Below are 16,613 nucleotides of genomic sequence, written 5' to 3' on the forward strand. Positions count from 1 at the left end.
AAAATATAGTAAATACAGAGCAACGCGTGAATGCATGAAATGCAGTTATTACAGAGAGCCTTATTAGGACATGAAATACAGTTAATAGAGAGCGGCTTACGAGGGCATGAAATACAGTTAATTCAGAGTGCCTTCTTAGGGCATGAAATACAGTTAATTTAGAGTGACTTACGAGGGCAAGAAATATAGTTAATACAGAGCGGCGGATGAGTGCATGAAATTCAGTTAAAACAGAGCGAAGTACGAGACTACGAGTGCTTGAAATACAGTTATACAGAGTGACTTATTAAGGCATGAAATACAGTAAATACAGAGCGACGGATGAATGCATGAAATACAGTTAATACAGAGCGACGGACGAGTGCATGAAATACAGTTAATACAAATCGAAGTATGAGTGCATGAAATTCAGCTAAAACAGAACGACGTGCCAGTGTGACCCTGAGGGAAATGAATAAAGTCAATGCAGAGTGGTCCTGTAGCGGGATAACTACGCTCCATATACAAAGGTACTGGGTCTCTGCAAGCGGGCCCTAACGTACGAGGATGAATGAAAACTGGTTCAGCAAAGACTATCACTAAATGCGTATAGGTTTACGAATACAGATATTATATGGACAATAATTACAGATATTTACAGTCATTACAAAGTGTCGTAAGTCAGGCAAAGGTAGGCTGGCTACTAGCAATCCGCTGCTTCTCGCGAAAACTACCTACGCATACTTTTTCTCTTCAGTCTCTGTTAGAGAGGTGCGGCGACTGGAGAAAACTAATAGCGCGGCCAAGGCTGGCCCGCTACAGTCCTAGCTGTAAAAAATAAAATTAATACAGAGCGAGCCTGGGTGCATCAGGAATAGTTAATACAGAACGTCCGGATGAAGCAAGAAAAAATTAGTTTACTTACGTATCAATATTATTCACTCCTTAATTTAACAATTGAATGGCTAAAAATTTAACGGATTACTTCAACGAATAAAATTATGAGTTTGATTGCTGAAAAGAAGGGTTTTACAGATTTTATGAAACTGACATTGAGATGGATTTCACCTGTAAACCTCAGGATTATCCGACGTTTTTCTTTAACAAAGAGTAGAAATTCGCGGCTTGTATATAGATAACTCCCAAGCTGCATCTGCCTATAAATACCACCGAAAACTTTTTTTCCCGATCAGCGAGAAATTTTACTATGATTATCAGTTACTATTGAGCTTTATAAATTTTACAATGATTAAAATAAGGCAAAGGCTCAATAGTAAAGGGACTTCTAAAGTCATGACTCGGGCTTTCAACATTTTTGCCTGTTTAATATTCAAGTAACGACGCATAGATTTTAATGGACGTGATGTTTGTTCTCGATTATAGGCAACATTTGGAATAAGTTACTTCAAAGGTTATTGCAAGAGTACTGATCAGCGTGAAAAATTGTCTCTACAATTACTAACACACATATCAGTGAGCGCGCAATATGTGCGATTTTGCTGCGTATTTTACGTTTGTTTTATTAGTAATATGCAAAAAAAAACATTCAAAAAATCATTCATATTATACCATTGTTACTCTAGTAATTTTTCACCGTACTCACCTATATATAGAGCGTCACCAAACTTCTCACATTCCTCAACTATTTACAAATTGCGCAATTCAACTATTTGCGGACGCGGAATCAATCATAGCGGTATTGTTTTCGACAAGTAATTTCTTGAAATGTTTTGGTGCAGAAGAAAGACGACGCGAAGTCGATCCGTAATTCAGTCTACACTATAAATCGTCAGTTGTTCACCTGTGCTAACGCGATATCAGCGTCCTTGACAGTGACGAAATAATGTTGTGTTTTTTTTCAAAAGAACCGGTAGTATCAATTTCATTAATTTATACGAAAACAAATCTAATTTCACGTGCCACGATGAAAGAGAAACTGAAGACGAAAACAGGATGACTTCATGTAATTAAGTTATCAGGTTAGGAGAGGCAAACACTTGCGCAGATTGTGCGAATTTCAGCAAAGAAACGCAGAAAATATCGTAATGTCTCGTCGAAAAGAGCAATGTGATGCTAAAAATTTATCTGCATGTCGGAGTCCTTGGGCAAAACATTGTACGAGTATACATTACAGGCTCTTCGTTTAAATATTTGACTAAATTTCTACCTTAAGGATTAGATACGGAATGTTCAACACACAAGGGAGTTAAGGATTAAAGATTTTGTTAAAGATGCCATGAAAAAATTAGATGAACTCATTAAGTTTAGAGTTCACCCTCATGGACCTCAAGAATTTCTTGTTAATTGTTCCGAAATTAACTGTCTCTTGGCAAACCCTATGAACCCTATGAACTTCTGATTGAGTAGCCACTACCCTAACAAAAGTAGTAGGAAAGGTAGTAGGAAAGTAGAAAAGTACCCCAACATAATTAATATATAATAATATTTCTATAATAAAGTATCACAACACGTACGGCAATAATTCAGACTTCGTTGTCTTAATTTCTTAAATTTTAAATCCGTTTGGCCAGAAATTGTCAACCCGTTGCGTCCAAAATATTAAACCCGTAACGTCCAAAATATTCAATCCGTTACGTCCTAAGTTATCAACGTTACATCCTTTATTGTCAACGCGTTATGTCTATCAATCATTGTCGACCCGTTACATCCTAAATTGTTATCCTGGTACGTCCTTCATTGTCAACGCGGTATACGTACTAAATTTTCAATCCAGTTTTCCTTAATTATCGATCCAGCACAAACGATCGCGGAGTGAGACCCCAAAATAGACGATTAAGCAAGGAATTCCTGGTAAATTCGAATATCAAAATTCAATTTAAAAATAGTACGTTACATTCTGTGAATAAATGTACCATTTTTAGAGCTTATATAAAGCCAAACTTAAAATTTAATTTGTAACCTCGATAAATTTTGAAAATGGTAAAGTTTTCAACTTTTGAAACGAATAACTTACCAAGAGAGAAATCTGTATAATATCGTTGTATCTGCATTATATAGAAGGCAAATAAATTGCATGAAATATTTCAGCTGTACTAAACGCATTTCTGGCCTGAGAATATATTTTTTTCACCGAATCCGCAGATACTTGACAGCAAACAAGCTCTATAATAGCACCAAAAAATGTACGATTGAACGACTGAAAACGGAACTCCTATTCATGATGCTCAATAGGATAAATCAAGCACTCGATTCACAAAATACGTGACGATAATACACATTTATTTTATTTAACTTTTTAGAAAGGCCTTTGAAAGGTACCACTTACATGAATTTGAAGCGGTCGCGCAAATATTACCTAGCGAACAATTTTGAATACTCTCGTTAAGGCAGCTAAATCCGCAAATGATCGGATTCCTGCACGTGGATTTTGGAAAACATTTTAATGATGATATCGTTCCGAATAATTAACTGAGAGACAAAATAAGATTGAAAACACACAGCTAAATTAAAATTTGTAACCTCAAACTTCTAATTCTTAACCCGAACGTTAAAATGTGTAATATCTACACCGAGCGTTTATTTCCAATGTGAGAAATAATTAAATAACCTAAATATTTTCCGCTATTTCTAAATTTTAATCGGTTTCTACATTTTTACATCTAGAAATTTATTGCCTCAACCGTTGTGCGCTTTTAGCACATCTAACGACCAAATAAACACCGCTTGCACTTACATGCACTTAGTTAAATACTAGATAAATACAAATACAAATTAGATAGATAAATTAAATACCAAGCCGAAAACAATCCAATGAGTATCAGAAGCAAGCAACGTTAAATAAGTCATAAAGAACCAGGCCAACTGATTTAAAATTCCCACTATATGAACTGCATTATTCAAAAGGTCGTAAAATTCAGGTGTATACAAGAGTTTATTTTAATCAAAGACATAGGATATTCATTTGTTTTAAATATTAAAGCAGGAGACTCGGAATAGAAGTTTGAAGCGGTCTGACAGCGATACATCCCATCCATAAAAACTTTTCACGACTGAGGTGAGCAGAAACTGGTGAAGCAGCTATTGGTAAATTTGCTGTTTAGGACGGGATATTAACAAAATTTTTAAGCTGCAAATCTAAGGGCCTCACTCCTGAATCATAGGCAAAATTTTCGATTGTTTCACTGCGAATGACTTATTCGATGAAAACGTAATAAGACTGCTTACAATTTCTTCAAAAATGTATCTGTACAACATTAACTCGAAAAATCATATCAGAAATCATATAACTTATTGTGGATTTTATTTTACTCAACAAATCACTTTTTTCTAGGTTAGGTAGCCTGCACTTGTAATTTACCGATATTTTTGTTTGGACAGTAATTTCGTTGCAATTATTACAAATTATCGAGTTTTACAATTATAATTATTATGATTTGAAATTGCGAGAGTTGTAGGTTAATTATTATTAAGTAATTATTAATAATAAGTGCCACAAATACTTAATAACTTATAATTAATAACTTATAATAATAACTAATAACTAAATTATTAAAAGCCACAAATTTTTCATCAGTAAATAATTCACAAATCTATAAAAAAGTCACAATATGTCTCCATGGATCCCATCTAAGTTTTGTAATCTAAATACAGAGTGCAGAAGGGCAAGGGAATGTAGGCCACAAGAGGGCGCGTAAATGTTGCAGTGCAACACATAGCAACGCTACAGCTCTGTAAATAATTAACAAGTCTATAAAAAGTCAACGTGTCTCCATGGATCCCATCTAAGTTTTGTAAACTAAATACAGAGTAGTGCAGAAGGGCAACGGAATGTAGGCCACAAGAGGGCGCGTTAATGTTGCAGTGCAACACATAGCAACGCTACGGCAGCTCTGCTGTACAGCGGCCTGTGCAGATCGATCTGGAAGCTCCAGGTATGAGCGACACCGCGCCGGCCTATTGACCACCAAATTACACTTGCCCTCCATTTCAGAGGGTCAATGATTCTTGCAGTCATGCTGCACCTGCGACTCGTGGACTAGATAGGAATATTAGATAAATGAATGGATTGAGTGTAGTTCAATGGGAACGATTGCACTGCACTGCAGTCATTGATTTGCAGTGAATTGTGTTCACTATCAAACTCGAAATAAGGTTATGCCCAAATCCCAAATACTGCACATATGCCCAAATAGCGCCAGATTATAAGGATTCCCAAATAAGATTATGCCTAAATACTGCACATATGCCCAAATAGCGCCACATTAAACAAAAGAAAAATCACGATTACAATTTCTCAACGGGCTCACATGCGTCTTTTTTTGCAATCAAGGTCGCCGAGTATCAAATTTGGTAAATTAAGTAATTGCAAATACAATTCAATATTCAATACAACACAACTTTTTGCAAAAAGAGCGCCTGAAGATAAAATTACGCACGAAAGTCAACTCTTTACATTACACATTGCACTATGTCCACACAATTCCTATAAAAAACTAATGTAGTCGACGAATTATGTGCATTATTGGACTTGAACACTACTTGAAACCTCTTTATGACAAAGAAATAATCTCTCAACAAATGAAGAATAATCTTCATACAAAACTTAATAAATACGATCGCACGCAAATTGTCAATTAATAGAGCGGGTTAGCGCAATTAATTATATTAGTTACACAAGGGTAGGTAAGACGTCCCTCAAACTCACTCAGTCATATTCTATTTTTCTCGTCCTAAGCGTTGAAATTCCGCTACTAATTTTCAAATTAATAGTACATGATAGCCCTATAGGCTAAATTTTTGGGAGCCTTGGAGAGAATAATTATAAAAGGTAAAAAGAATTTTTAATTTTCGTCCTAAGAATCGTCCATTACGACTGAGATTATATTTATACTATTAGAGAGATGAAGGCGCTAAGAGGAGGCATGGCCGGTGATCTACGAAGGATGCTTGGAGAAAGTTTAACGATATTCCAAAAATTCGAGTCCAGAGAGAAGTTTTTGGCGGCTGCATACATGCAAATTAGCTTTGAGCAGCCTCAGTCCAGTTAACTTTTGGCAGCATTATGATAGTCACAGGATTGCTGTTGGTGTGCTTCATTTAAAGATCTTGCATAAGAAATTCTGGAGTATAAAGTTCGATTTTTTTCGTTACAAAATTTAAAATTTTTTAATTAAAAAAACAAATGTTTTCGGATTTGTAAATTTTATATACAGGGAATAAAACATTTAATGTTAAATCCAGACAGTGAATTCGCTTGTCAGGGCAACGTTAGGAATTTAGATACGTTGTACGTGTAGGCAAGTAATATCGGGGTAAGAATGTAGTTATATTGTAATTAATTTCTGCAGGCTTCACTACAAATTAACAACATAGATGAAAATTTATGTTGAGATTCAGGTAGACCATTAAAACGCCATCGAGTGTTGAGAATTAAATTACTGAATATTTTTAGATGAAAATCTCTGGTATTAATGATTACTTGCGAATTACATCACAATAAAAAAATGAACTAAATTAAAAATCAGGAGTATCTTGAAGGATCATTTCTGCAACACGCCGCAATAAACTAACGAATTCAGTCACTGTACATAAGAGGGCTTCTTCTTAAGCTGCCGCAGCCAATCCAAAATAGACAAAATCCTGTCTTTTCTTCATTCGATTCCATGATCTGCAAAATTCTTGACTTTGGTTTCCTGGTACACGCTCTTCCGCTGAGGTGCTTACGACGAAATCGTACCAAAGAAGATTTGAGGCTTTCAGAAAAATAAAATTATTCAACTTCACGTACGCCCATTTATCCTATACATAAAATACATTTTTTCGCAGCAGATTTATTCCTCCGGGCTGGTATACATTTTATACACGTGTAAACATTAAATCGTTCACAGAGCAAAACTATTGCATACAGATTAGTACCACCAAATAAATGAAGCGATATCTGTTCAGAAATTCTTCGTCTTCGATTGGAAGAGAGAAGCAAAATATTCACGAAAGAATTTAACCATTTCAATAGTAACTTTAGCAATTGTGCAAAGTGCATTATAACTATTAACTCTTCTTATTTATAGTATATTGATTTCATATTGATTATCCAGTAACGTTAAAATAAAGTAATTCTTTAGTGTGATTTACGAATAACAGATACGATTTGTGATGCAAGAAAGTCACGCAGTTGCCATCGTTGTGGCGGTCACTGAACCTTTGCGTGCAAGTCGCCTGAGCAGCAGCGTAATTACATATAATTAGCAGCCTCGACATATCGAGTGCCTGACACTCGTCTTGTGCACTGCATGGCAAGTCATCCCAAAATTGCTCGAGTAAATCAGTGCGAGGCAAGAGATTAGTGTCATACACTAAGATGGATAGTACCATTTTAAAATGCAGCTATACCGGTAATGATTTAATTAGCCATGAAAAATCAGCCTTAAATTACGTGAGCCCTGTTAAAAAATATCACTTTGCTGAATATAAACAAAACGCTGTTTTTCTCCCGGGCATATTCCTCAGACGCGAAACGCATGGCCAGAAAAACAGAAAAACAGCTACCACACCATAAGTAACGACAACACGTTACGTCTGGCTCATCACTGAAACATGACTTTCTTTTATACAGCTATACAATAAATAATGCTAAAATTAAGAGCTAACCCAGAGACAGCCATAGTGATATTGTAGTAAACTATCTATATGCTAATTTCTTGATGTTGAGTAAAAATATTCAATTTGGAAGAGATATGATTTTCCACTGATATGGCAGATTTATAATTTGTTACAGCAAAAGCCTGTTTTATGAAAATGTATTGCGTACCTAGGCACAAAGTAAAATAAATGAAGATCCAACTTGGATTGAGCTAAAGTCGATCCCGTTGAAATTTTCCACACGGTAGTCAATAATTTAATTTTTTCAGTAATTTATAATGACAAAAATAAAATCATTTAAAATTCAGGCTCTTCTTTACATCTCAAGTGCAACTGTTTTTGCACCATCATCGTATTACCGCTGGTTAATTTAGATGTAGAACACGTTCATAAACTGGTCTCGGAAACAAGATCACTTCCTTCTTTATGCCTTTTAATAATAAATCTGGCCTCTGAACTCATCAAATGAGGCTCACGTGATAACAAGAATTCAATGATAAAAAATAATTTTGATGCTGACGGTATGTTCGGTTAAAAAATTTTTCGCGAAAGCAAAATATTTTATTGAATTTTCAAACTTTTCATTAATTAAAACAGTACGTCGGCCATTACAGTTCGTTACGTAAAATTAAAACTCCATTGATATAGTGCGATGTAAGATAACTCTAGCTAATGAATTGTTATATTAGGATTGTTATATTGAATCTAAGTAAGTGCAATGTAAGATAACTCTACCTAAGAAAACCCATTAAAAATTGAAAATATTTCGAAATTTTCTCACGGTTGACGCATTTATAAAAAGCAATCAAAGAATCGTAACATTAGCACAACAAAGGCCAATTAATGAGTCAGGCGTGTGTCCCAGCATAGGACAGTCAATAGTTAGTTATCTACGAGACTGTCCTATGTTTTATTATGGCCCCTTTATCACTTGTTGTATTTAGGATCAATTTATTTTATGTTTTATTAGAGGTCACTTTATTTCATGTTTTATGTATGATACAAAGATAAGGCAATAGGAATTTAAGGTGTCCTTCCTCACTGGCGCTGATGCAAAAATGTTATAATAGGCGTTTGTTGAGAACCTCCCACCTCATCGCAGTTTATAAGACGAGGAAAAAATACAGCTCAGCAGCTGGTAAAGCATCCGTTGCAGGAGTAATTTCCTGCATTAATGATATCATTAAACGAATAGAAGAATATTTATTATCATATAATACAAAAATTATATATACTTAATGTGTCGCATCGTATGCTTTTATTTTTATTTTCTCGACAGTGAATTGGAATTTCCTCGTTTTCTCGACAGTGTAACCATCTCATTAGGATATTTAATAATAAGGGAAAGATTTTATTTCCATAATTCCTATTGTAAACCTTTTCTCTTATATGATGAAGTTCCGAACAAGTTCCGTTTTCCGTGTCGTCCTTACGACAAATTAAATCATCAAACATTCAAAAGTCAATCAAAGTTGATTTTCGACTGTTTCAATAATTACTGAACGACGCTTCATCAATGCAATTAACTCTTAACTCTAGGGATACTTCTATCTGTGCGTATCTTGAGAGTTAATTAGTATGTTTTCTATGTAAAACTTATAATAAGTGAGAAATTATCATCAACTTTGCCTAAACATGTTGCAAGAAACAAACAAATTGCCTTCTAAGTTCGCAGGCAAATAATCTAATTTAAATCATGTATGGTTGATCATTGAGTGGATGAAAGTTCGATGATTTCACAAAGCCCAAGTTACGATCGAATGAGTTTTCCAGTCCACGATTACGATAAGCCTTTCTATCCAACAAATATTAAATATATATAATTAATTTAAAAACCATAACGGCTCAATGGAGAACTCTACGAGACGAGCCCAACAAACGCTCTAAGAGACCTTTAACAAAAGTGTATCAATATCCATCGAAGCGCTAATATAATCGCTATTCATCTTTACATAATAATTTAATGAACGACACCATATTCCTCTATTTGACTGCATAAGTTGAATCTTACAGCGACGGAACTCATTACAAACCATGTTAAAAACCATGGTAGTTCTATTCTAATTAAGATAATGAGAGACAACTCACCCAAGTCTCCCTCCTTGGTGATGCAGGCGCCGGTCTGGGACCGTTAATAATAAATGGCCTCGATGATTTCTTTCAGATGGACGGGGACTAATTAATCTTAAAGACAACTCACCCAAGTCTTCTTCCTTGATGATAAAGGCGCTGGGCTGGAACAGTTAAGAGTACATAGCCTCGATGATGTCTTTCCGCTGGACAGGGACTAATTAATCTTAAAGACAACTCACCTAAGTCTCCCTCCTTGATGATCCAGGCGCCGGGCTGGAACTGTTGAGGGTACATGACCTCGATGATGTCTTTCCGCTGGACGGGACCTAATTAATCTTAAGGACAACTCACCCAAGTCTCCTTCCTTGATGATCCAGGCGCCGGGCTGGAACTGCTGTGGGTACATGGCCTCGATGATGTCCTTCAGCTGGCCAGGGTCTAGGCCGAGATGTTTCAGGAAGTCGTTGTCGTTGATGGCATCCTTCAGTAAACTCTTCGTTCTGGAAAAGGCATCATATAACAAAACATATAAAAAACTAATGGTACGAAAGTAAAATTTTCATAAAAAGAATTGTCAGTTAATATATCTGATAAAACAAACATACGGTATTAAATAATTAAGAAACACGAGATACAACTAATAAACATTTCGTTTATTGCATACGGTATTTAGAAAGCCAATAAATATTTCACTCATGATAAGAATTGCAGGAATTAATTTTTAATAGACAATCGAAATTTCTATTTTGTCCGCAAATAATATATTTCTAAATAAATTTGAACAAATTACAGCAATCTCAAAAGACTTTAAAGTTATCCACGTCATATTGAAATACGGAATATTACTCGACAATTAAAGTCACATATATGCAAGTCCCATTATAGACAAGTGCCTCTATTATGTCTGAAAATTCAAACTTCGACATTAAATTTCGTATAATAATCCATGTGCAACGAGTTCCTTCTCAAGTTATGGCAATTGTACCGCCAAGATGCATGAAATGCAGAGACAAGGCTGAAATGCTTCTCGCATTACTGCGCCGTAATACCGAACGTCTTTTAACTGCTAATAATTATTCAACCGACATTTCATGCATTAATTGGAAATAGCTTAAAACTATTTCCAATTTTGACAGAATAGCTGAACGCTTCGAAAATTACGCTCCGGCAGCGTTCGCAAATATTGAAATACTAAAGCAACGCAACTCCCGTGAAATTTTTCCTAAATTTTACTCGCACTTCCAGCTTCCATCATATATTTTCCATCTGTCGATTGCAAGCATTAGCAGTACTTTTCCAGGAAGATCAATCGACAGCGACATAAAGCATGGTCAGTGAACTTGAATTTGCAGAGATTCCATCTCCGAATATTGCATCACATTCATATTCAGGAATTTCAATTTTTTATGCGTAAAATAAATAAAAAATGAGAAGACCTAACTGCGAGACAATAAATACGAGTCTGGAGAGATAAAAAGTCGTATTACCTATGACGTGCGGAACATAATAAATTAGGAAAATACTACACGTTACACTTTAAAGTTGATGAAATATATTGAAGCTTCATATATCGATGATGCAAAATATCACGTCTCAATGCAGATATATAGATAACAATTTAAGTAGCTATTACACATAATTTCATCATTATTTTGAAATATCGATATCAAATATCTTTGTTTTTAGATCAGTCACCGCGAAGGAACACAAAATGAGGAAATTTAGTACTCGAGAGAACAATAGATTGAAAAATTAGTTTTACAATAGCTCGTTACCTTCCACGGAACTTGGCATCTTCATGTTGACTAATAAAAATTAGGAACCCGAACTACATTCAAACAGGACATTAATGAAATTCAAGCTACTGAACTATAAGAAAGCGACTTTTTAGTGACTCGAGATAAAAGTTTCACTTTGCGGGAGAGAATATAAACTAAAACCATTTGGCGAAATAATTCGTCATATGATATGATAAATGATGATTTGATGATAAATAATTACATGCAGGTTAATCTTTAGTGTATCCACTTTTGAAATAGAGAGAAACGTAAAAATTTTCGACCATCGTTACTCAAACACGAACGGAGCTGCGAAACTATAAATATAGTTACTTAAATGTTCGAAGCGAAACCCGTAGACTTCCGATCAGTTAATTCACTTTATGTCTTCAACGGGTTAATTGAAATGGCAATTCCTTAAAATAATACGGGCAGTGCACATTCCGAAGCCCAGGTATTTTAAATTGGGGCTGGATTAATTAAGAGATACGAACCAAATTACTGGAATTATTAATCCCAGCTTATTAATATAGATGAGATTTAAGTCGAAAAGGCTCGCATTGGCAACAAAACCATAGAAATTGTTCTAAAATTATAGAAAAATCTATGAAGTGTTCATGAAAATGCAACTATATCACATTATTAGCATACATTAAAGGAGGGGAACGGATAGGGGGAAGAGTTATATATGAATTAACGCGTGTGGCTAAAATAAAACATTTCTAATTCAAATACTATGAATATCGTTAGAGATATAATAATGCATCTCACATCCAATACAAATGCATCTGCAATAGACATCTCTATCTGTAATCCAAAACTGTCAAACCCGGTTGACTATTATATGACAACCATCATCCGCCTTTACCTCGAAAAAAAAAACTCAGTACTCACTGCAGTGAGTGACAGAGAGCGCATTTTCTTGTCGACGAAAACGTGAAGTCACGGACGGACAGACGGACATGGCGGGCACAATAGTGCATTTTTTCCACAAATGAGAAAATGCGCTAAAAAGAACGGAAATAAAGGCATCACCTTAAATTTGCTTGCAATGATCAAAGACGCCAAGCTACCAGCCACATTCACGGGAAATGTTTGAAGATGCAGTTTCTTTTGGGGGCGCTGAAGCGGATCAGCATAAAGCTATTTGCTTGTTTGTCCTCTCAGTGTCAGCTTGCAGGGACCGGAATATCAGCATCACATTGTTAGGGAAAACTCGTATGTTATCATCTTGCGTGTTATTTTAATAGAAATTCATCGATTATATTTATTGTTCGTCGCCATTTTAGTTCAGATTTTAAGGAAGTGGGAATGCAGAAGGTGTGATTTACTAGATTATTGTGCGGTGTGAAGCCCGAACTGAGGTACGTAGTCCTGAAGTGCATCATTCGGTTATGATATGTGGATTGATGCAAATCGATGTTTATAATTTATTTCTGTTGCGTTATTTAATATGTATATTCATTACTTTAAGTAACTAGTCAGAAGTTTGATTACTCATTACTAAACTTTACTACTAAATCACTCTCTCTTTTTAATTACTAAATTAATTGTCCATTTTACAACCCTTCTCTTTAACTCCACTTCTTGTTTGCCTATTTGTCTGTTAGTCTGTCTGCTACAAATCTTGTAATCGAAATTTAACACACTTCTACTTATCCTATCGATCTGAAATTTTGCACACTTGCGTAAAGATGGAGACAATGCAAGAATCAAATGGCAAAATAAATAATTATATAAATAAATAATATTTATCGTAATAAATAATTTAAAAAACTGAAATAAAATTTTGTCAGCTACAAATGTTATAATTGATGTTTGACACACTTTTACCTGTCCAATTGATCTGAAACTTTGCACACTTGCGTGAAGTCGGAGGCAATGCTTGAATCAATTGACAGAATAAATAATTTTTAGAAAAAAATTTATATATAAAAAATTGACATATTAAATTTTTTAATATTCGAAAATATAATGAAAAATTCATTGTACATCTTTAACATTGGAAACACTGGATTCTTTAGAAGTGTTGTCTTTTAAAGGAATTTTTAAACGTATATTATTTATTACTCATTTAGGAAAGCCTCAAACCAAAGACTTGATACCCGAGACTTAGTCTTCTTCTCCAATATATCAGTTTGGCCATCACGTGGATTGTTTATTCTATAGTTGATGGATTGTGCAATAAAGTGATTTTAATTGCAACCATCAGTGACCAAATGACTCTATTCGATTATATAGGCCGAGGTGGCGTGTTGGTGACCCCAACAACTTGTCAGCCCGAGTTATGCCTTCACGTACACATCCGCATGCCTACCCACACTCAACTTTCCTCATACATGCAAGTATGAAAGGTGAAATGCGGATCCAAAACCGCGGCCTGGATTTAAGTCGTCTGCGCGCCGTGGTTTAAATACACTGCAAATACGTCATATACAATACATCGGACGACATGCGATTCGGACGACATCGGACGATTGAGCAATGCTTTAACTTAAACCCATTAAATGGCAAATAAAGATTGAATTTAACAGATTTAATAAAAAAATTATCAAAATGTTACGTTCAGTCAGGAATCCTTTTGTACATGGCAAAAATTTTGAAACTTGAATTATTCAATTGTATAATTATCAGAACTGATAAAACTATTTCATTTATCGTTACCCACGCTAAAACAGTTAAAAAATACAAAAAAATTGAAAGTAAAAGTAGTAAATATAATTGAGAAACTAAGCCTACGATAAAATGAGCATGATTCTAACCAAAGATTTGGAAAATGTCAAATACTTTCACCTAGGTCGGGACAAGTGAGACTGATATGAATGTAGTCATGGATTTTCATTTTATCTCTGATTCATTCTAAAACGGATTGGTATAAGTAACTATGTCATTAAAGAGGTACAGGTACACAAATCAGACCATCAACCGTCAGGCTGACTCCTACAATTCGCAATACATAGCTGTGGTCGTGCAAGCCACTGGAGGAACTTATTAAAGTGTCCAGCTCTTTAATAGACGTGGTGCTTCAGTCCAGAGCGAACTCTTGTAAACTGTCCACTCAAAATCTGAGGCAAGTCCCAGTGACCCAGTGGACTCAAAGCTAACGAGATTTGCTAGTAAACACTTGAGAATTTGCATCCACCATCTACTTTCTGACATATATGACATCGAATACATTTCATACACCAAATTGTGTTCAAACGAAACTACAGCTATATAAATATATGAATAATAGATTCATCGCCTTATCAAAATAAAATTTATAAGTCGCGGTAAAGAGTCATTAATAAATTTTTTTAAATTTATATTTATATTATAAAAATTTCATTTTACAGTAAAAGTTTTTTTTACGCCGATCTTCGTTCCACGCATAATACACAATGATACCCAACAATTAAATGAGATAGAATTAATATTTTGATCAATAATTTGGTCATGAGTCGTTCAGCATAATGCAAACAAACTACGAGTAAGAAACCACTGCAACGTTAACCAGGTCCGGTACTGACATAAATAATTATGTAATTAACGTAATTATAACGATATCAGCGTATTAAAAATCAATCAGAACAATCGTAATTAAATTGACACAAATGAATAGTATTACCGTAACATTACTTGGCATACGTATTACTAATTGAATCGGAGGATTAGGTTCATAGATCTTATTACAAATTTAAGGCGCAATATGATTCCAGTAAGACGCCGTCTTGATCACACAAGGCAATTTAGGTCGAGCGTGCAACACGATAAGATAGAGCGGCATGGAAGCCACACAACAATGCCGTTGATATCCTAACCAGCACAACTAATAATAATAATAATATTAATAATAATATTGCAGGAAGTGTAGAAACAGCTAGCTTTAATAACAATGAAGTCGAATTTCAACAATCAACATCCTTATAATAATGCAGTGCAAGTCATGTCGTGCGATTATGTCAGGCATGAAAATGATTAATATTATTATTCAATGCAAATCCTATCGAGTAATCCTGACAATTATAATTATTAAAAGCTGAAGCTCATGTGAGGACAACGTTTAGGCCTACAGAGGCTCGGCCTTGGCAGGCCTGATAATTGAGGATCATAGCAATTATTTTCGCTGAGCAACTCAGCGAAATTTAATTAGCTGGGCAGTGCTGCACGAAGGATTGTATGCAAGACGAAAAATTTAACCTAATTTAAATCATTGGATTTTTATAGGTGGTTATTCAGTGGCAGGTAATTGGCCGCTAATGATCAACGAGAAAATAGATCTTTTGTAAGTAACCATAGCTGAAAAGTTAGGACGCGCTAAATAGGCTGAGTCTGACATCGAGGAAATGAATTCGAATTTTACGCTGAACGAATAAACTGAAGCAAGAAAAATTCTCACAGAATTTTCATGAAAGGTGGATAAAGCTTTAATTGTACCCAAAATAAATGATATTTTTTAATATGGAGTGACGAGGAAGTTCAGAGAGAAACCTGTAACATGGGAGTCTTCTACAATTATAATGGTCAAATGAAAACGTATCAAATTTTAGTCAAGTACAAAACACAAATTATTTAAAAACACTTTAAAAGTTCAGATTTTATAAGCTAATATTTAAAAGCTAAAGTTTCGACATAACTTTTTAAAGTTTCTAAAGTTTCGACATCTATACATCATTAAATCTAGTTTCGTACACTTTCATTATTTTTATTAGTGTTCACATCCATGATAATTTCTTTGATCGCTCCATCGTCAGGCGGGAATAAAACATTCCTTAGGGTCAATTGCTCTGAGAGTTTGCACTGTAAGGTGTGCGGTATTCTCATTTCAAGAGATAGTTTGAAAAAGTAAATTATCCCGTTGGTAATTTATTTTGATGGCTATCCCTTTGGTTGAATAAGTAAAAACATAAAAGCTCTATTCTCCATGCACAGTGCGAAAAGGCATTTATAATAGAAAAATCTACAGAATTATAACAAACCTCAACGACCTAGAGTTGATTCAAATTTCAAGAATACAAAAATTTTCTAGTTAATTTTTCACTTGTGTTAGTGTAACTTTCATGCGTGAAAAATATCACCCATCGTTAACGATGGATGATATTCCAGTCTACGGCTTGGACCAAATTTGAAGCCAACGCAATGCTTTCCTTGATATAAAAGTGCGCCCAGAATTTGAAAATCTCTCACTGACGAATATTAATGGAA

The 16,613-nt window shown here is 34.8% G+C and overlaps 1 protein-coding gene across 1 annotated transcript in view; it reads right to left on the bottom strand.

The window, feature by feature from the left end:
* The window catches only part of LOC108666480 (cGMP-dependent protein kinase, isozyme 1-like), a 191,318-nt gene that overhangs the window by 42,016 nt on the left and 132,689 nt on the right, over window positions 1-16,613 (bottom strand). The window contains exon 5 of the mRNA XM_018153366.2: window positions 10,003-10,151. Coding sequence (XP_018008855.1) covers window positions 10,003-10,151 — 149 coding nt within the window. The remainder of the gene's footprint in view (window positions 1-10,002; window positions 10,152-16,613) is intronic.

This window comes from Hyalella azteca, unplaced genomic scaffold, assembly GCF_000764305.2.
Source record: "Hyalella azteca isolate HAZT.00-mixed unplaced genomic scaffold, Hazt_2.0.2 contig10770, whole genome shotgun sequence".
Taxonomy (NCBI): Eukaryota; Metazoa; Arthropoda; class Malacostraca; order Amphipoda; family Hyalellidae; genus Hyalella; species Hyalella azteca.